We start from the raw sequence: 18,201 nt of genomic DNA, 5'->3' as shown, positions 1-18,201 counted from the left end.
AAACACTCTCTTCTTCCTTTAATCTACTCAGTTTCTAGGCCCTCCTTTTGTTTTCCCAAATAAGCTTGTTACCCGCTTAGTATTGGGAGAAACTGTCTTAAAATCATATTTAATCACCCAACATAAATTCCATTGTTATAAGCACTTCTCTAAAATTTCATTCTTTCTTTTCGCTTATGTTTGGTTTATAATCATCTTTTACAAACCAAGTTTATTACCCAAACATAATAAGAAAATACACTCTGTATGTACATTTTTTGATACCTGCATGTAAAAATGATACTATTAACATAAACAACATTAATATGAGAGTTGAGACTTAAGACGACATTATATTATTTTTTAAGAGTTGGCTAATTATGATAAGATTTTTTATTTTAATATTACTATTTTTGTATAATATAATAAGATTATTTAAATTCAAAATTATATTTTTTGGTAGGTAATCTTTTGTCTTTTTTGGGTGTGGAGTAATCGTATCTTATTCCATAACAAGTGTTGTTTTTAGAAATCAATCTTTAACTTTGAAATCACGATGAGCTTTACATCTCTAGATCAACAATATAGTTATTAGTTGGTCTCTTATTATTCATCGTATAGTGTATAAACCCCGCCATTCTTCATCACCCTACTTGCCATTTTAATCCCATTTTCTTTCTCTTCTTCCCTTCGATCTATAATAATCTCAATATCTCATTTTCATTCAAATTTCTCAATAATAAATAATAATAAATCCATTTTCATTAATCACTCTACTTTCATTTCTCTCTGAATCATAGATTTAGGGTTCTTCTAATTTGGGATCCCAAAAAATATGGAGAAGAAAAAAGTGTCAGTTCCACTTGTGTGCCATGGTCACTCTCGCCCAGTGGTTGATCTCTTCTACAGTCCCGTTACCCCCGATGGCTTCTTCCTCATCAGCGCAAGCAAAGGTATTCACTTTTCTGAATCCACCAATAAATACACAGATATGTTAAGGTTTTGCGCATTTACCCGAAATTGTTGAGGTTTTGGGAGTTTCTTAAACCATAATGGCTAGTTAAAACCTTGTTATATTGGTTATTGTAATTGTTATCTCTTTTGAAAAAAAAAAAAACTATTTTAGGTTATGTGTGTTTTTCTTGTGTTCAGATTCTAGTCCCATGCTCAGAAATGGTGAGACTGGGGATTGGATTGGAACATTTGAAGGTCATAAAGGTGCTGTGTGGAGTTGCTGCTTGGATACTAATGCGTTGCGTGCTGCATCTGCTTCTGCTGATTTCTCAACGTATGCATTTTTGTTTGCTAGTTTCCTTAACAAAAGGAAACTGTTTGTTTAACTTGATTCAATGTACATGAGTAGTTGAGCTTATTACATTAGGAATAATCTGATCATGGGTTTTGACAGTCATGTTGAATTATTTTTGTGCCTATCGGTAACATTGGAAGTTAGGTTTTCCTGGTCATGTCTATTTCCATTTTATAGCAAATTCAGAAAGTTGATTATAATGTATTTGATAACTTGTCTTCCAATAATATGAGTCATGAGTGTTTCTTTCAGTATTGTGCAGTAGAATCATTTTATACATAGCAATGAATGCAGTGTATTCTATTGTAGTTCATTGATTAAATGTTGAAAGATCTTTGTTGCTTTCATGTGCAGGAAAGTTTGGGATGCATTAACGGGAGATGAATTGCACTCTTTTGAACATAAGCACATTGTTCGAGCATGTGCTTTTTCTGAGGTAGGTTTGGCTCATTATTATGCTGTTTTCGTAGTTTTCGAAACTGGACTAACTGGTTGGACAGAGTTAACTTGGTGCAGATCCATTGGCCGGTTTGATATAGCCATCGGGCTCAATATTTTCAAAACAGACATCAGAAACGTGAACTGGTTTGTACTGGATTACCGGTTCCAGTTTGGGTGATTGGATCGGCTTAATTTTTCGTTGGTACTAATGGTGGCAAACTGACAATGACATTTGATCATGGTGTTATGAAAACTACCCAAACCCCTCATGACTAGCTCCATCCTAGTCCTTTGTTGGAATAAATCATTGAAGCTAGGAAAATACTTCCAAATAGCCCTCTCTGATTTTTACCATCTAGCTAGAGACTGATCGTATACATTTATGATTGATTATTAAATATTCATTCTAATGCGACAATGTAGATAATGTCAAAGGATTGCTTTCAAGGAACCAAACCTCTATGTCATAAGAGTGGGATAACTTGCCACCACACTTTTGTTCTTCATTAGTGGAATTAAATTTTATTTTGAATTTATTTCTTTATGATATAATTAATATAGTATCATTTGGTGAAAATATATTTATTGTATTATATGCATATATGTGTATATTTTTTATACTGTCATTATTTATGGAATATATAAGTATTCACAAAACCCCGTTTTAGTAATGGTACAACCTCAAAACCTAAAGCCTTTCCCTTTTCCAGTTCGTAGGATGTATGGTTTTGAAAACATTGGCTGTTATTTTCATACTAGTTACTCTGATTTCTGTTGATGTTTATTACCGTAGAAAAAGATAAACAATGTATGAGTGATAAAGTACAAAATGAATGAACCACTGGATGAGAAAACACACAAGAAAGGGGGAATTTGAGTTCTAGAGGCATTAACACAGACATATGCCTAGAATTTATTAAATGAGTATCCTAATGCCAATATTGCAAGTAGTTGGATTTGTTCCATGACTTTTCATCACAGTTCCAAGGATCTGCCTGCTTTATGCCTTTACATTTTTTTAGCAAAGGCCTTATGTGTACTCTTCAAATTAGAATTTCTCCTTTACTACACATTTCTTCTTCCATTTTACCCTATGTCCCTTGTTAGTTCTTACAAATTACGTTTATTATACCAATCCTTTCCTGTAAAAGTATTTTATCTTTGTCTGGTTGAAATTCTTTGTCAATGCTTTCTGTCTATTATAGATAGTGTGAAATTTGGAGAGTCAATATCTGATCATTATCTGGGCCTTCCCTACAAATGCTTCTCCTTTCATATTTACTTATATTTATGTACCTGGGAGCAGGATACACACCTCTTGCTCACTGGAGGAGTAGAGAAAATTCTTCGAATCTATGATATGAATCAGCCTGATGCACCACCCAGAGAAGTGGATAAATCCCCGGGTTCCATCAGAACTGTTGCATGGCTTCATAGTGACCAGACAATTTTGAGTTCTTGTAGTGATATGGGAGGTGTCAGGTATATACTCCATCAAACCATTTGATGCTGGAAGCTTTTCTTGGGTTATAAAGTTTGTGTATTAGCTTGGTTTGCGTGTTGTAATTTACAAGTTATCGTATTGGATGCTTTATATTGCACTAAATGTAGTTGATATTTCAAAGGTTATGGGATGTAAGGAGTGGCAAAATAGTCCAGACTCTTGAGACCAAGTCATCTGTGACAAGCGCTGAAGTGAGTCAGGATGGCCGCTATATTACAACTGTTGATGGTTCCACTGTCAAGTTTTGGGATGCAAATCAGTAAGTACCAAGTCTAGTTGGTCAATTTCTTTACCATTATCTGCTCTTATTGTTCATGTTTTTTACTTTGATTTTTCAGCTATGGATTGGTAAAGAGCTATGATATGCCCTGCACCATGGAATCCGCTTCATTGGAGCCAAAGTATGGGAACAAGTTCGTTGCTGGGGGAGAAGACATGTGGGTTCATGTTTTCGATTTCCATACAGGCAATGAGATTGGTGAGTTATTGGCAACCAATTCTACCATTTCCTTGTGTTGTGTATAAAAATATTTTGATGATGATATATCTTGGATGGCAGCATGCAACAAGGGCCATCATGGTCCTGTCCACTGTGTCCGTTTCTCTCCTGGAGGAGAATCATATGCCTCAGGATCTGAGGATGGAACCATCAGAATATGGCAGACAGGCCCATTGTCTGATGATGCATCATCTGAGGCCTTACCTGCAAACGAATCAATTGAAAAGGCGATGAAGGTAACTGCCGATGAGGTTTCACATAAGATACAGGGTTTTCATATTACAGATGAGGGGAAATCCAAAGAAAAGGAAGAGGCTGTGGAGTAATGGTGCTAAAACTCGCATACTTCGTGTGGCAGGGTGTTAGAGTTACCTAGATCATGTGCCAACTTCTGCACTTGATTAGTAAACAATTTTGTAAATGTTAGTTTATTATTGGACACCCACTGAACTGAACGACCTTGTTCCAGCTACTTGGACTAAGTTTTAAGTTTGCCTTCCCTAATCCCTTTCTATTTTAGGGTGAGAGGCTATTTGCATTTCATTATATCTTCCCACTTTGTGAATTTCACCAAGACATTACTTAGATAAGTTGAATAAAGTTTATGACTTAGTTGTAGTTAATTTGGAGTATGAATAATCAGAATAATTTAAGGCTGAATTTGGAGTAGCATAGCATTGGCAATATTGGCCTAGCCCACCTAATGTTATCCACCATATAACTCTTATTCATACATTTTAAGGGTGTACTTTAAGTTATATTTTTTTCATTTTTGAGTGTAAACATTCATTTGAATTATATGAAAAGTTAATAATGATTAAATATGAAAGGTGAATATTGTAATAATAGTGTATAGAATTTATACACTGTTAAAGTATATTAATATGGAACTTTTGTTTTTGCTCAATCCACTTTTATAGTGGTATGTTGAGGCTAGCCTTTTCTAAGTTATTTTAAAAAAAGGCTTTGAGCTTCCAAAATAGAGTGTAATTAACATAAATACATCATCAATTCCAAAATAATGGAAAGATGGATTAATAATAGTAAGGATGTTTCCTTGTTTCACATGGATGGCCGAGATTTTATCTTATATCCATTTTTATACTTATATATGGACTCATGACTATTGTAATTAAGTTTAAAATCTGTAATTTTACACTGTCAGTACATCATTCACTTCTGATTTGTATTTTTTTGTTTGAGAATTAATAATAAGTGATTTGGTGACAGTATACAAAACACTGTAATTTTGTAATAATGATTACCATTGCAATGCTGTAAATCTACCCGAAATAAATTTTCAGATCTAAACTGAAGTAGAAACCAAAAGTGGTAGAGAATAGCCACACTGGACAAGGAAATGGTCTCAAATCTCAATCATAACTTGACCTTAAAACATTTCATATTGCTACCTTAAATATTCAATGAAACACGTGAAGATCTTGTAATAAGTATGAGATCTATGGCTCCCATAAAACATTGAATTTACTTTCCATCTCTGTTCTAATTTCTAACCCTTTTTGAAGAAACAATGTCCCCTCCCATTCGATTCGAATCGAAGCAACAATACACAACACCAGGTTTAGTAATAGGTTACGCACTCTGTTCAAGCCTCTTAGCCATTATTAACAAATATGCAATCACACAATTCAACTACCCTGGTCTCTTAACTGCATTACAATACCTCTCTTCAGCACTCTCCGTTTTCCTCTTATCCAAATTAGGGTTTCTCCACCACGACCCTTTCAATTTCGCCACCGCCAAAAAATTCTTCCCCGCCGCACTCGTTTTCTACCTCGCCATATTCACCAACACCAACCTCCTCCGTCACGCTAACGTCGACACCTTCATCGTCTTCAGATCCCTCACCCCTCTCCTCGTTGCTATTGCTGATACCCTTTTCAGGAATCAACCGATTCCCTCCAATTTTACCTTTTTGTCCCTCGTTGTTATTCTAGCTGGTGCTGTTGGTTATGTTGTAACGGATTCAGCTTTTACCCTCACTGCTTATTCATGGGCTTTTGCTTATTTGGTTACGATTACTACTGAGATGGTTTATATCAAACATATTGTTATGAATCTTGGTTTGAATACTTGGGGTTTTGTTTTTTATAATAATTTGTTGTCTCTTATGATGGCTCCTTTTTTTTGGTTTTTGACTGGTGAGAATGTTGAGGTTTTTGATGCTCTTAGATCGGGTTCTGGGAATTTGTTTGATTTGACTGCATTTGTTGCTGTTTCGTTGTCTTGTGTGTTTGGTTTGCTTATTAGTTTTTTCGGGTTTGCGGCGAGGAAAGCTGTGTCTGCTACGGCGTTTACTGTGACTGGTGTGGTGAATAAGTTTCTTACTGTTGCTATCAATGTGACTATTTGGGATAAGCATGCTAGTCCTGTGGGGTTGGTTTGTTTGCTTTTTACTATTGTTGGTGGAGTCCTTTATCAGCAATCGGTTACTGGGCCGCGTGATGCATTGCCATTGGTGGCTAAGCAGGCAGATATTGAAATTGGCATTGATGATAAGGATGATTTGGAAGGTGAGAAGTCGAGAAAAGGGTAAACTTGCTTATAAGCGTCTGTACTAGGGTTCTAATTTGCGGTTGCAAGGTTCTAAATTGCGGTTGCTGTTATGGTTCTGTTCAATGCAATTACGAGAAAATGTGGCTGATGCAGCCACAATATGGATATACTGCCAAAATAGTAATGTTGTGCAATTTAGAACCTTGATTTGTACTATTTATTTATAGCTGGTACTTTATATTTGAGCTGTATAATTCCTGCCTTAATCCCACGACCTGGGTCTTATGAATATCTCAGCAGTCTCAGGAAATTTTTATGTAATGAGGTATTCTTTTCTGTAGCATATGAAATTGAGAATTTGCTGACATAGTTGTTTTCTTTATTCACCAAGTTCTTCACTTATTATTATTTGTTTTTTCCTCATATGATTATCTTTTCTTGGATTTGCCTAATGCCAGACTTCATTATAGCTATTATTTAAACACGGTTATTTGTTTCTCTTAACATTTATCTTCTCTTTGAGGTTCGGGGCACTGTCATGTTTTTTGTTCTTGCACAAAGTGTGTTATTTAGATGAGCAAGGTTATTAGTCGTTTCAAAATCGATCATCTATTGTTTTCTATTGAAAATAAGTAAACTCATTGTAAGTTCTTGCATCATATTTCATGACCGGAAGTTTTCATACAGGCCTTAAACTTTCTGACAAACTTGTTTGTCATCTTGTAATTTCTCACTGATTTCTGGTGGACCATTTAGCAATTTTTTCTCTTAGGCAATTGTGATTTAAATCACTTCAATGATTCACAGAACTTGGTGCCTTGCTTAGCCATTAGTAAGAAAGTAGGTGGTCTTCCTCCCTTGTTACATCAAAACAGTAAAACATAATTGTGGTCTCCTTAGCCCAATCTCACTATTCTTGAGAAATGCACTCACGTATATTTTGTAATGTTTTCCTCATCCCCTGTTTAAATTTTCAGTTCAGCAGTTTTGTGCTAAAAAAGTTCAGAAATATTATAATGCTGTTAGATTACTTTCATTTTCAAACTCCGAGCAATGTAAATGCCATTTTCCACGAATGTCTTTTGCATATTTGGATTGGTAAAAGTATTTTATTGTATTAACTATGTAAATTGCACCCTCTGATTAGGATGATAACATAGAGAAAGAAGAGAATTAAGAGTGCACTTATGAAAGAAGTCTCAAGTTTTTCTCTTCCCTTCAAGTTGCAAACATCCAAATGGATCTTGTTGCTTCAAGTCTCTAATTTAAACAATAAACACTATAGTAATGTAAATATTAACACCCACAAAATGTTATTATTCATTGTGAATCCTACGAGTAACATTATATTTATTTAAATTTCTTTATAATTTTAAACACTTTGTTGTAAATGCATGGTGGATATACAATCATGTATACATTTGATTCATTTGACTGTGAACTGAAATCTAATTAACATTTCTCAAAGACTGTTTGTTTGTGCACATTGCTATTATTCACAAAATTTAGCCATCATATTTTTAATGAATCAGGATGAACACTTTGAAGTTTTGAACATATATCATATTAAGACACATGCAAGGAAACCCTAAAATTCTAAAAAAACGCTTAAGTTGTGAGCTCAATTTAGCTAAAATTTGAGAGTAATCTCACTCCCATTACTCTCTTCAATCTGCACCCTTTTCATCTCTCCTTCATTCTCACCACTCTCCCCCTTCCAGCTGCTACTCTCCGATTTCCCATCCTCTATACTCTCTGACCCTCCTTCAACATCAGATTCCGGCGAACTTTGCCTCTGCTGCGCCGTCTTGTACACGTGCTGCATGAGTTCATGGTGGTTCTGGTGATGTTGATGCAAGAAGTCGTGGCTCTGAGGAGGTGGAAGCAGCTGCTGCGGCGACGCCGCAGTGTAGAACTCTTGAGGTACTGAGTAGTGGGGTGGTGGTGCATGGGTGCCATAGAGTGTAGGCGCGCCTGCGGTGGTGTATTCTGGTGGGACCCAGATTCCTCCTAGGACCACAAGTTGTGGTGGTGCACCAGTTTGTGGACTTGGACTGGGTCTTCTGGTGTGAAGCCGATATTTCTGTCAACAAACAAAATAGGACAAAAAAGGGTTTCAGAAATTTCAGAAACACAAGTGTGTTAGGAAATGTAGAATATGCATTATGTGAGTGAGTCAATAATAATAGTACAACAACAACAACAAAGGTGCTCTTTCATGCTCTATGTATTATATGAGAGAGAGAGAGAGAGAGAGAGAGAGAGAGAGAGAGAGATACCTGGAGATGGCTTTTAACTTCATCATTGGTCAAACCCTCAACCTTCATCAACTCCCTAATCTGTTTTGGAGTGGCCACTGTAAACACAAAACACAAATTATCACAAGTATTTAATATAATGCAAAGTATCTTCAGTTTATCTGTTCTAAAAACAGATTAAATTAATCTAATGATTCTATAGTAATTAAGATGTTTAGATTACACTGATGACTAAATTATGGGGGGCTAAGTTGTAAGCGATTCATAAAGTTCTTTTTCGTTTTGGTTTTGTTGTCTTAATCTAAACTACATGCTTATTATATTATATACCTTGAGAACCACCAAGCATTTGAAGAGCATTAACAAATCGACGGTGCAATTCAGGTGACCAACACCTTCTCACTTTCCTATGAGTTTGAGTAGTAGTGGTTGTTGTGTTTTGTGCATGAGAGGACCCTTTTCCTTGATCAACTATCATTACATCACTGCCACTGTTGCTTGAATTCTCCCTCTTCTTCTGACATAGCTCTCCACATTTCTTATCCTCATTAAGAGCCAATTCAGGAAGACCCCTCAAAGCAGAAACTTGGGGGGAATTTCTTTCTTTTGAGAATGGAAGGAAAGCTCCTCCTCCTTCTCCACCATTATGATTCATACGTTTGTTATTGTTGTCTGAAACTATATTAGGGCTCATGCTGAAGCCAATATTAACAGCTGTTTCTTTAGGAGATAGTGTGATTATTGTGGATTGTTGATTTGTTCCTTCGCTTGCTTGGCTCCATAACTGAGCAGAAGTCATCCAATTTGCCTTGTTATCAGTTATGGTTGTTTCCTTTTCAGAAGAACTGCTATCAGAGGTTGAATGTTTTATTGGTATGAACTCTTCCAGAACTGTTCTTGTCCCTTGATTTACTCTGCACACCTGAAGTTGCTGCCTTGAAGCCTCCATAGCTGTCCCAATTACCAAAATCAATTAATTGTAACAATTATTATGTTAACTTGTTAACTAACTAAATTGCTTGGTATGCAAAAGAAGAAGAAGATAGAAAGAAACCAATATTGAATGATGTCTGTGTTGTTTCTACAAGGAAGAATGGCTTATCACTATTTTGAATTCAAAGAAAAAAAGTGTAGAACTGTTAGACATGAAAAAGGCCTTATCTTATACCTATTTAACGGTGGAAAAGAAAAAGATGAGGAACTATAAAAGACAGAACGGAAAAGAAGAAGGACAAGATAAAGGTTAATTATAAACATTAGCCTTAATTTATTAATAAGAAGTTAGGAATATCATCAGAAGAAATAAACAAATATCCTGATTGAGTTTGCATAGTATATTAAGTTCAGTATGAGTTTAATCTTTAAGGTTTCGGAATCTGAATGTTTAATTAGTTTATAAGCAGACTTTGAATGAAGATGATTATAGAAGATGATTAATTTGAAATGTGTATAGTATAGTATAGTATATTATAGTATACCATTAGTGAGAAGTTGCATGCAGAGAGGAAGCTCACGCTTGAAAGCATCAATCTTGAGTTGTTCTTCCTCAAGTCGAGAAAGGAACTCTTCAAGCTTGTAGGTTTGATCACAATTCTGATCCACAAATGATTTGAGTAACATATGGGGCTTAGAATCAAGGCTTAGTTGGGATAATGGTGATGATGATGATGCCATTTTTTTAACGTATAATAATAAGCATATATATCAAAGTGTTTAAGATTATATTCATGCAAAAATAGGAAGAAACAAGAGCAAAAGAAGGTGTTTGGCTTCTTCTTCACTTTCTAGTTCTGGTGGGGGCAATAGAAAGAAAGGGATGAGGCAATGTTGTTTGTGAGAACAAAGTAGGGTTTATGAGAGTGAAAGAGAGTAAAGAAAAAGCATAGGATAAAGCAAAAGGATATGTAACTTCGAACACAGATATATAGAACCAATGTCAAAAAATAAAACAAAGTTATTTTAAAAAGAAATGAGAGAGAGATGGTGTTAGAGAAGGAATCAAATAGTTTGACATATTAGAGGGTCATGTGCTTTGAACAAAGTTTTAGAACCTCTAAGTGTTCTTTCTACTAATTCAAAATCACCAGTGAAAAAAATATTATTCTTCTCACTGTTACACCTTCTTTTCTTTACTCCTTTCTCTCTTTTTATCCCTCCTTAGCTTGTACTCCTTTTATTTTCATAATAAGTGTTATTAGACTCAGTATTAAATCTAAACCTCATTATCTAGTTCTATTATCTTTCTTCTATTTGATTTGCTTCGCGAAACTATTACTGGAGAGGATAATTATGAGAAAAAACATTGAAAAATCAAAGAATAAGAATACTTGTATATTTAATTTACATTTAAATTATATTTTTAGCCTTAAAAATACACTAAAAAATAGATATATAATCTCCAATAATAAAGACGAGTCTAACTCTCTATCAAGAGGCTAATTGTGAACCATGAATGAGTAAACTAAACTTTGTTTATAGTAGCCAATGTCATTTATGATATGAATGACTTCAACATTTTTTGGTGGGAAATATATACATATAAAGTATTAAGTAATTAGATTGAAATGGTGATAGAGATCATATGTCTCTATTTTTTTCTCGGTCCAATAGAAAAATGTCAATTAATTTTTTTTTTTAAAACATAAATTTATATTTTTATATTTTGGTTGCTTACACATGCACAAGCTACATTATCCATGCTAGATATATCATTGTTGGAAGAAAAATTATTGATTATATTGTGATTAATTAATGCAAAAACTTCTTGGATTGTGGTGGAGCATTTACAATCATCAACACATAATTTTTACCAACATGATGGTGAATAAAGAGAAAAGAGAGAGCACATATTCAAATAGGTACGTTTTAGTATTAATCCACCTTGCAACTTTTTCTTACAATCCAAAAGTTGAATAATGGTGATGAATTTGAGTGCATTAAGAGAAAAGAAGGAATATCTATTCTAAAAAAATGAGAAACATTCATAGTATAGAATAAAATATTTGCCTCTAAGGAAGGAATATCTTAATTCCAATTCAATGACTCTAAGTTAAGGGAACACAACCCCCTAAGCTTAAAGGGGTTAAAAAAATCTTCTCCTAAAAGAGTGATAAAGGAAACAAGAAGAATCATTTATTACTCTCTTTAACGAAGTGTGTAGGAAGGTAAGAAGATTCTCTTTTACTACATTTTAAACCATTTTTGTGTTATTTTGGTTTGGTTAGGGTACAAAAGCTCCATTATAATAGGGTCATGTAAGGCTTTTGAAAAGTTATTAGTTTAATGGAGTTCATTCCTTGTGGGTTTCATACAAGCAAGATCAAAGAATATTTCTCTCTTAAACCCATTTGTAAAATACAACATAATTAAGTTTGCAACATTTGATAGATTGAATAATTTTATAGTTTAACCTTTAAAATTTAAAATATCTACATTTAACAAAATATGTTATTTTAAATTAAAAATAAAAAGGTGATTTAAGATCCTCTTCGGTATTGGAAAATCCTCTATTAAAAGACAAGAAAACGATGGTATTATTTATAAACTTGTTAATTTGTTTTATTAAAAATAAGATAAAAATTAAACCATCTCAAAGTTTATTTATTTCATATATCATTATTTCCATCCGAACAAGACATCCAATATGCAATAAAAATGGTGGGTTGGTTTCCAACTTAGTCTTCTAGTACAAGCTACATTCCAACCCACACCTTTTCTTCATAAAGATTCTTATTTTCCATTCTTTCACCATACAAAAGAAAAGAAAAGGGATAAATAAAATAAAAATCATAAAAAAGAATAAGAAGAAGTGATTATCCTCGAGACACGTGTCCATAATATTGTTCCATAATATTCCTCCCCTTCTCTTTATCACTCTCATGCTCCTCAAGTGCATACATTTTTCACAATTAGTCTTTTATTTGTGTTATAACTTATAAGATTTCCATATCTTCTTTTACATAATTTAATTATTTGGATTTATATTCATGTATAGTTTGAAGTTTGAATCCCTTAGTCCCAAGGGATCACAATTAAGTAGACAAACTGAATAAACTTGTTTTGTGAGTTGCACTAGAGTTACATACCTTCACATGTGATCTTCACATCTATGAAGTTTTTTTTTAATCTACATGACTTTTGATAATTGATATTTTGATTGTTGTTATTCTTTCTCTTTTATGGTCTTCGAACCGCAATGAGAATAACTCATATGATTATATTACGAATCCTTTTAATAATGAGATTGTTAAAAATGAAGAGCCAAAACTAACAACATATCTAATAAATTTGTTAAGCAAAGAAGTAAATAAGTTTGACACTAAATTTCAATCCAAAATTTTAATGTATTACGTCAATGGATCTTGTCACTCATATGCATGCCAATTTATCCATTATTCACCACCCACATTTCGCACTTGAAATCTGAATAAACCTAAACTTATATGATTTAGATTTGGTCTCCTCTGTAAAACATCTTGGTTATCATTTAAGTTGATCATTGTTTGATAGAGACATGAAACTCTTGTCCACCAATCACTTTTATTTGTTTTTTCTATTTTGAGTTATAGACCATTATTCATCATTTGGGAACTTTTGGCCAACCTTTATATTACCTCTAACATAAAACATACCATTTTCAATCAATTTTAAATATCATTTTGGATTCTTCCTCATATTTTAAAATATTTAAAGACTCAAACGATTTATTAAAATTGGATGGAAATGATAAAGTAATCAATTTTTTGAATTGAATTAATAAGGGCAGACAAATATATGAAGAAAAACTACATCTATGTATCGGTTTTATATTTTGGGCTTCTTCCTAAATTTATCTTTTCTTGGAAATAAAACCTTGTAGGCCCAAAAGTTTGAAAAACTAACCGTATATCACCTCTCGTACTCTTCTCAAATGAGGCCCAACTATAGTAACAATAGTAGTTGATGTTCACCATATACCCCTTTCAAACTTCGATTCAAAAAAACGGCATAGTGGACAAGATTCTCACTTAATGAAGTACGGAGAGAGTAAATGTACATAATCTATCTTATCGAAAATATATCACTAACTCTCTAATGTTCAGGTTTCATATCCTAACATTAAAATCAAGAAAAAAAATGATTGTTCAGTGGCTTCCAGGTCCACCAATAATATGCAGGAGCAGTTTGTTTCATGTGCAAGCAAAGACAACAGGCTGGAAGTCATTGAAGACACTAAAACCTATCCGATGCATAAAAGGTTCTAGAACAGGATCCTCTGTCTCCAAATATTTCTGTCCTTATATCCTAAACCAATTAAATTTCATCAAATAAGATAAAAAAATAATTTTTTTATTTTTATTTTTAAATATATATCAAATTTCAATTGATTTGGAACATAATGAGACATAAAAAGTGAGACATGTGATCTCCACTATATGTATTAACATTATTGGCCATTGTTCTTGTCATTGAACTTTGCACAGATCCTCAAGACACTAATAGACACTTCATTGTAGGTTGGCCTAATTCTACTTTGGTTGTTAATATCTTAATATATAAAATAAATGTTCATAATGTTTTTGTGATAATTATGATCATAATGACTATGCTATAGTAGATAGATACCTTGTAAGGGATTCCCATTTCTACACTCTAATATAAATCCAACTACCACACAACAACAATAGTTAGTTAGGATTTAAACTCCAACTATGGTTTATGACTTGACTTTATATTTTGGTGTATTTTTTCCTACTAATTTAAATTTGCTTTACCCAAAGGGTCTTTCCAACCATATCTAACAAATCAAAAACCATTATTGTGAATGACTAAAAATGTTGATTAAACAAAAACTTGGATGGCAAGGAAGCTTATTCCATGGTCTTTGATGATTACCCCATGCAACTTTTTTTCCCTACAAGGAAGAGGTGCATCAAATGGCAATATAATATAAGTGTGGCGTGAAGAACACTCATCGCCTCTCATTTCATTAGTTTTTTTCATCTCTTAAGAAAGCAAGAACCGTTGGGAATTTATTTTATAGCTTAAAATATTCTTTATATTTTTTTTCATTAACTTCGAAATGTTAATTTATTATATGGTATGTTAATTTAAGTATTATACAATTAGATAAATTTTCAATTGCAAAAAGTATTATTTATAGAAAGAGTTTTACCATCTATAATGCTTTTACCCAACTTGGATAGGATATCGAGTAGGGGTTAAATATATGATTTAAAAAAATCAATCTCATGATCAATTACCAAGGTCACAACCACTTTTAAAATTATTAGCCTATGTTATAAAACTGAGCTTTAGACTAGTCGATTTGACCGAGAACTAGACATTGCTCATCCAATTGGACTTCACAATTAGGATAATATGATTTAACTCGATTGATTTAAGATTAAAACTAAGATTCGGTGCTAAGACCTATAATCTAATATTTGTTCAGCATTTTTACCCTCAAACGCACAATGTACCCCTCTCTTGTAGCTTATACGTTTTCATTCTCTTAAACCTATATTTTGATCAACTTAATGTGCAACTAAACATGCACTATATGAAGGAGTTGTATAAAAATAGTCTATGAAGAGAGGGTTGCACAAAGGAACCAGAGCAGAATTAGTGTGAAGTTAATCATGCTAGCACTATTTTCAACAAATGCGCGCGTGCTCTAGTTTATAATTTAAGTCAATGCTGATTTCATATAAGGCCCTATGCTAATAAAAGAACAATTGCAACTAGATGAGTGAGAACATTAACATGCTGACATAGCAGCATGGCGACAAGAGAATAAATACAATTACAAAAATGTGCTTGATTATGGACAAACCAACTAATATAAAAATGAATTAACATTAACAAATATGGAAAATAGTAACTAAGATTTTCATGAAATGGTCAATCTCAATAAGCTCCTCTCACACTTTATGAACAATACAAAATCTCACCAACCTGTAAAAACCATTGAAATTAATAAATAAAATAGAAAAATGAAATAAAATACACTAAAAAAGTTACAGCAAATCAAAGAAAAGCCACCACCACCTTGTTTTGTCCTTTCCCCTTTTTCTCTTTTTTCCATTTCAACAATCTCTTTTTTCTTTTCCAACCTTTTGTTTAAGGTGTGGACCTAGGTGGTGTCCTTGACTCACCCTCAGAACCTTTAGAAGGGTCATCAGAGGATTGTCTTAAACCATCATCAGTCTCTCCCCTATTCATGCCCTCAATCAAGTGCACCACTTCCTGCATACTTGGCCTCTGATCAGGCACCACTGAAACACAAGTCATTGCAATCTGCAACAGCTGAACCATCTCCTCCTCTATGTTGTGGAACCTCATGAGCTCGGCGTCGAACACCTCGGCTGTCCATTCTTCGCGAACCACTGACTGGACCCACCTTGGAAGATCAATGCCATCTTCACCCAGTGATGCTTGGTTGGGTGCCTTACCGGTTAATAACTCCAACAACAACACTCCAAAGCTGTAAACATCAGACTTGAAAGTCGTCATCTTACGAGTCTCTAATACCTCTGGGGCACGATAACCTGCAATGCGGTTGGATGGGCCTCCATTGCCAAACAATGGGTTGAGGCCAAAATCCGAAACGCTTGCATCGTTGTCGGGCCCTCGGAGGAGTATATTGGAAGATTTGATGTTGCCATGGACCACCTTGCCTGACACGTGGAGGCATGCAACCCCTCTTGCGGTCCCTAATGCTATTCTCCTTCTGTTTTCCCAGCCTAATGGCGTTCTCCCAGACCCTCTGCTCCCTGTATTCACAATGATATAATATAAAAGTTAAAGTGAAGTGAATGTCACAATCAAAATCATTACTGCATGTTATGAAAGTGAGTAGAAAATTAAAGAAACACACTCTCTCACTTATCGAGAATGTTTGCTCTAAAAGCATGGATTAAAATAATGGCAATCATTTCAATTTACCAGATTAGAATACTCTAATTTCTACACATAAACAGCTGGAGCAGGAACAACATAAACAAACAATGACAATTCCATCAAAAAACGTAACAATGGCAAGCTCTCAATAGTGTACAAACTACAACTCAAAATTAAAACTTCAAAAGTTAATAACAATATGGTAATGTCTAGTGACGTGAGACTCCACTAGATCTAGGACGACTAAAAGGTGAAAAATTCAAATATTGGAAGTAATACTTGTTGAAAGAGATAATTATACAAACAAGAAATTCCGATAATAAAAAGGAAAGGAAGTGAAAAGAAAGAATTTTACCGTGAAGAAGAGCAGAGAGGCTACCAGAAGTGATGTAATCATAAACAAGCAATTTCTCATCTTTGGAAAAGTAGAAAGCTCTAAGAGGAACCACATTCTCATGTTTAATCTTCCCCAATATCTCTATTTGCATTTCGAACTCTTTCTTCGTAACCACCACATCTTTCAACCGCTTCACCACCACCGTCGTCCCTTCCTCTAGCACCGCCTTATACGAAGTTCCCACGCTCCCTTTCCCTAACACCTCCGCCGAAGCACGAAGCAGATCCTCCAAATCGAAATTGTATATCCCTCCTTCCAAAAACACCAACTTGTTCCTCTCACTTTCCATTGAACCACCCGTTATTTCATCCTTAGACGACGACGTTCCTGCCTCCGCCGTAGGGACACTACGTGCCGCCGTTGCCACTGGCTTCGGCGACTTCGGTGGTTGCCGCCGCTTCCGTTTCCGTAAACAAAACAACACAAGCAGAAGCAATAACAACGCACCGGCAACACAACCTACAACAATTCCAATAATGGCACCAGTTGAAAGCTTCTTAGACTTCTGATGCACCAGGCTCGACGGAACTGTAGACTCCGGCGACGGCGCCGGTGCCGGAAAATTTTGTTCACATGGCTGCAAAGGTCCACCACATAGATCTAAATTTCCCGCAAAAGAAGACGCAGGGAATTTCGACAATGATTCAGGAATGGAACCGTTTAAACGGTTATTTGAAACATCAAAGTTAACCAATTTGATAGTAATGCTTGGAATTTCACCGGAGAAGGTGTTATTCTCCAAAAACAAACCAGTGAGACGAGTTAAATTGTTTATAGCGAAAGGAATTGTGCCGTTGAAGTTATTAGATGAGAGAACCAAACGATTTAAACGAGTTAGCCGAGTCAGACTCAGTGGAAACTCGCCGGAAAATCGGTTATTTTGAAGATAAAGACTTCGAAGAAATTTGAGGTTAGAGAAATCGGAAGGAACTTGACCAGTGAGAGCGTTAGAACGGAGACTCAGAATCCGAAGCTGAGTGAGACGGCCAATTGAATCGGGTGGGACCCGACCCACGAGATCAACACCGGGTAAACGGAGTGAATAGACGGAGGAATTAGTTGAATCGCATTGGACTCCGACCCAGTTACAAACGGAGTCAGAAACGTTCCATTTGAGACGGTAAGAGTGTGGGGTTTGTGAAATGAAAGCGATGAGGGCTTTTTTGTCCTGAGTTGGCTCCGAGTTGAATCGGGAACTGAGTTGAAGAAGTGAAAGGAAGAAGAAAATAATAAACGCCATTAGTAGTGTACTAGTGTTTGGATGGTTTAGTAATGAAGAATGGAAAAGAAGGAATAAGCGATTTTCGAAGAATAAGCCATAATAAGGATGAAAAGAATGAGAGAAAGGGTAAAGGTTTTATTATCTGATACACATAGACTATGACGAAGTGTGTTAAGAGTGAAGATAAAAAAGCT

The 18,201-nt window shown here is 34.7% G+C and overlaps 4 protein-coding genes across 5 annotated transcripts; 2 read left to right on the top strand and 2 right to left on the bottom strand.

The window, feature by feature from the left end:
• Window positions 613-4,275, top strand: LOC109354257 (serine-threonine kinase receptor-associated protein-like). The gene is made up of 7 exons (XM_019596625.1): window positions 613-932; window positions 1,132-1,267; window positions 1,643-1,724; window positions 3,036-3,211; window positions 3,355-3,492; window positions 3,572-3,711; window positions 3,793-4,275. Exons 1-7 carry the CDS (start codon window positions 815-817, stop codon window positions 4,056-4,058), a joined length of 1,056 nt encoding a protein of 351 aa, XP_019452170.1. The 5' UTR covers window positions 613-814; the 3' UTR covers window positions 4,059-4,275.
• Window positions 5,083-6,633, top strand: LOC109354247 (GDP-mannose transporter GONST4-like). Its single transcript, XM_019596614.1, has one exon. The coding sequence runs from the start codon at window positions 5,264-5,266 to the stop codon at window positions 6,287-6,289; it is 1,026 nt and encodes a 341-aa protein (XP_019452159.1). The 5' UTR covers window positions 5,083-5,263; the 3' UTR covers window positions 6,290-6,633.
• Window positions 7,693-10,371, bottom strand: LOC109354240 (myb family transcription factor EFM-like). The gene is made up of 4 exons (XM_019596602.1): window positions 9,986-10,371; window positions 8,838-9,458; window positions 8,529-8,605; window positions 7,693-8,332 (listed from the first exon to the last, which is right to left on the bottom strand). The coding sequence occupies exons 1-4, from the start codon at window positions 10,179-10,181 to the stop codon at window positions 7,880-7,882; spliced, it is 1,347 nt and encodes a 448-aa protein (XP_019452147.1). The 5' UTR covers window positions 10,182-10,371; the 3' UTR covers window positions 7,693-7,879.
• Window positions 15,239-18,151, bottom strand: LOC109354227 (probable inactive receptor kinase At2g26730). Of its 2 annotated transcripts, XM_019596590.1 has the most exons (3): window positions 16,744-18,151; window positions 15,582-16,261; window positions 15,239-15,551 (listed from the first exon to the last, which is right to left on the bottom strand). In XM_019596590.1, exons 1-2 carry the CDS (start codon window positions 18,023-18,025, stop codon window positions 15,609-15,611), a joined length of 1,935 nt encoding a protein of 644 aa, XP_019452135.1. In that variant the 5' UTR covers window positions 18,026-18,151; the 3' UTR covers window positions 15,239-15,551; window positions 15,582-15,608. The 2 variants fall into 2 exon arrangements, with proteins under 2 accessions (XP_019452135.1, XP_019452126.1); XM_019596581.1 differs by having other exon boundaries at window positions 15,239-16,261.

This window comes from Lupinus angustifolius, chromosome LG01, assembly GCF_001865875.1.
Source record: "Lupinus angustifolius cultivar Tanjil chromosome LG01, LupAngTanjil_v1.0, whole genome shotgun sequence".
Taxonomy (NCBI): Eukaryota; Viridiplantae; Streptophyta; class Magnoliopsida; order Fabales; family Fabaceae; genus Lupinus; species Lupinus angustifolius.
Note: the sequence above shows the minus strand (reverse complement) of the source record. Positions and strands in the feature narration are given on the sequence as shown.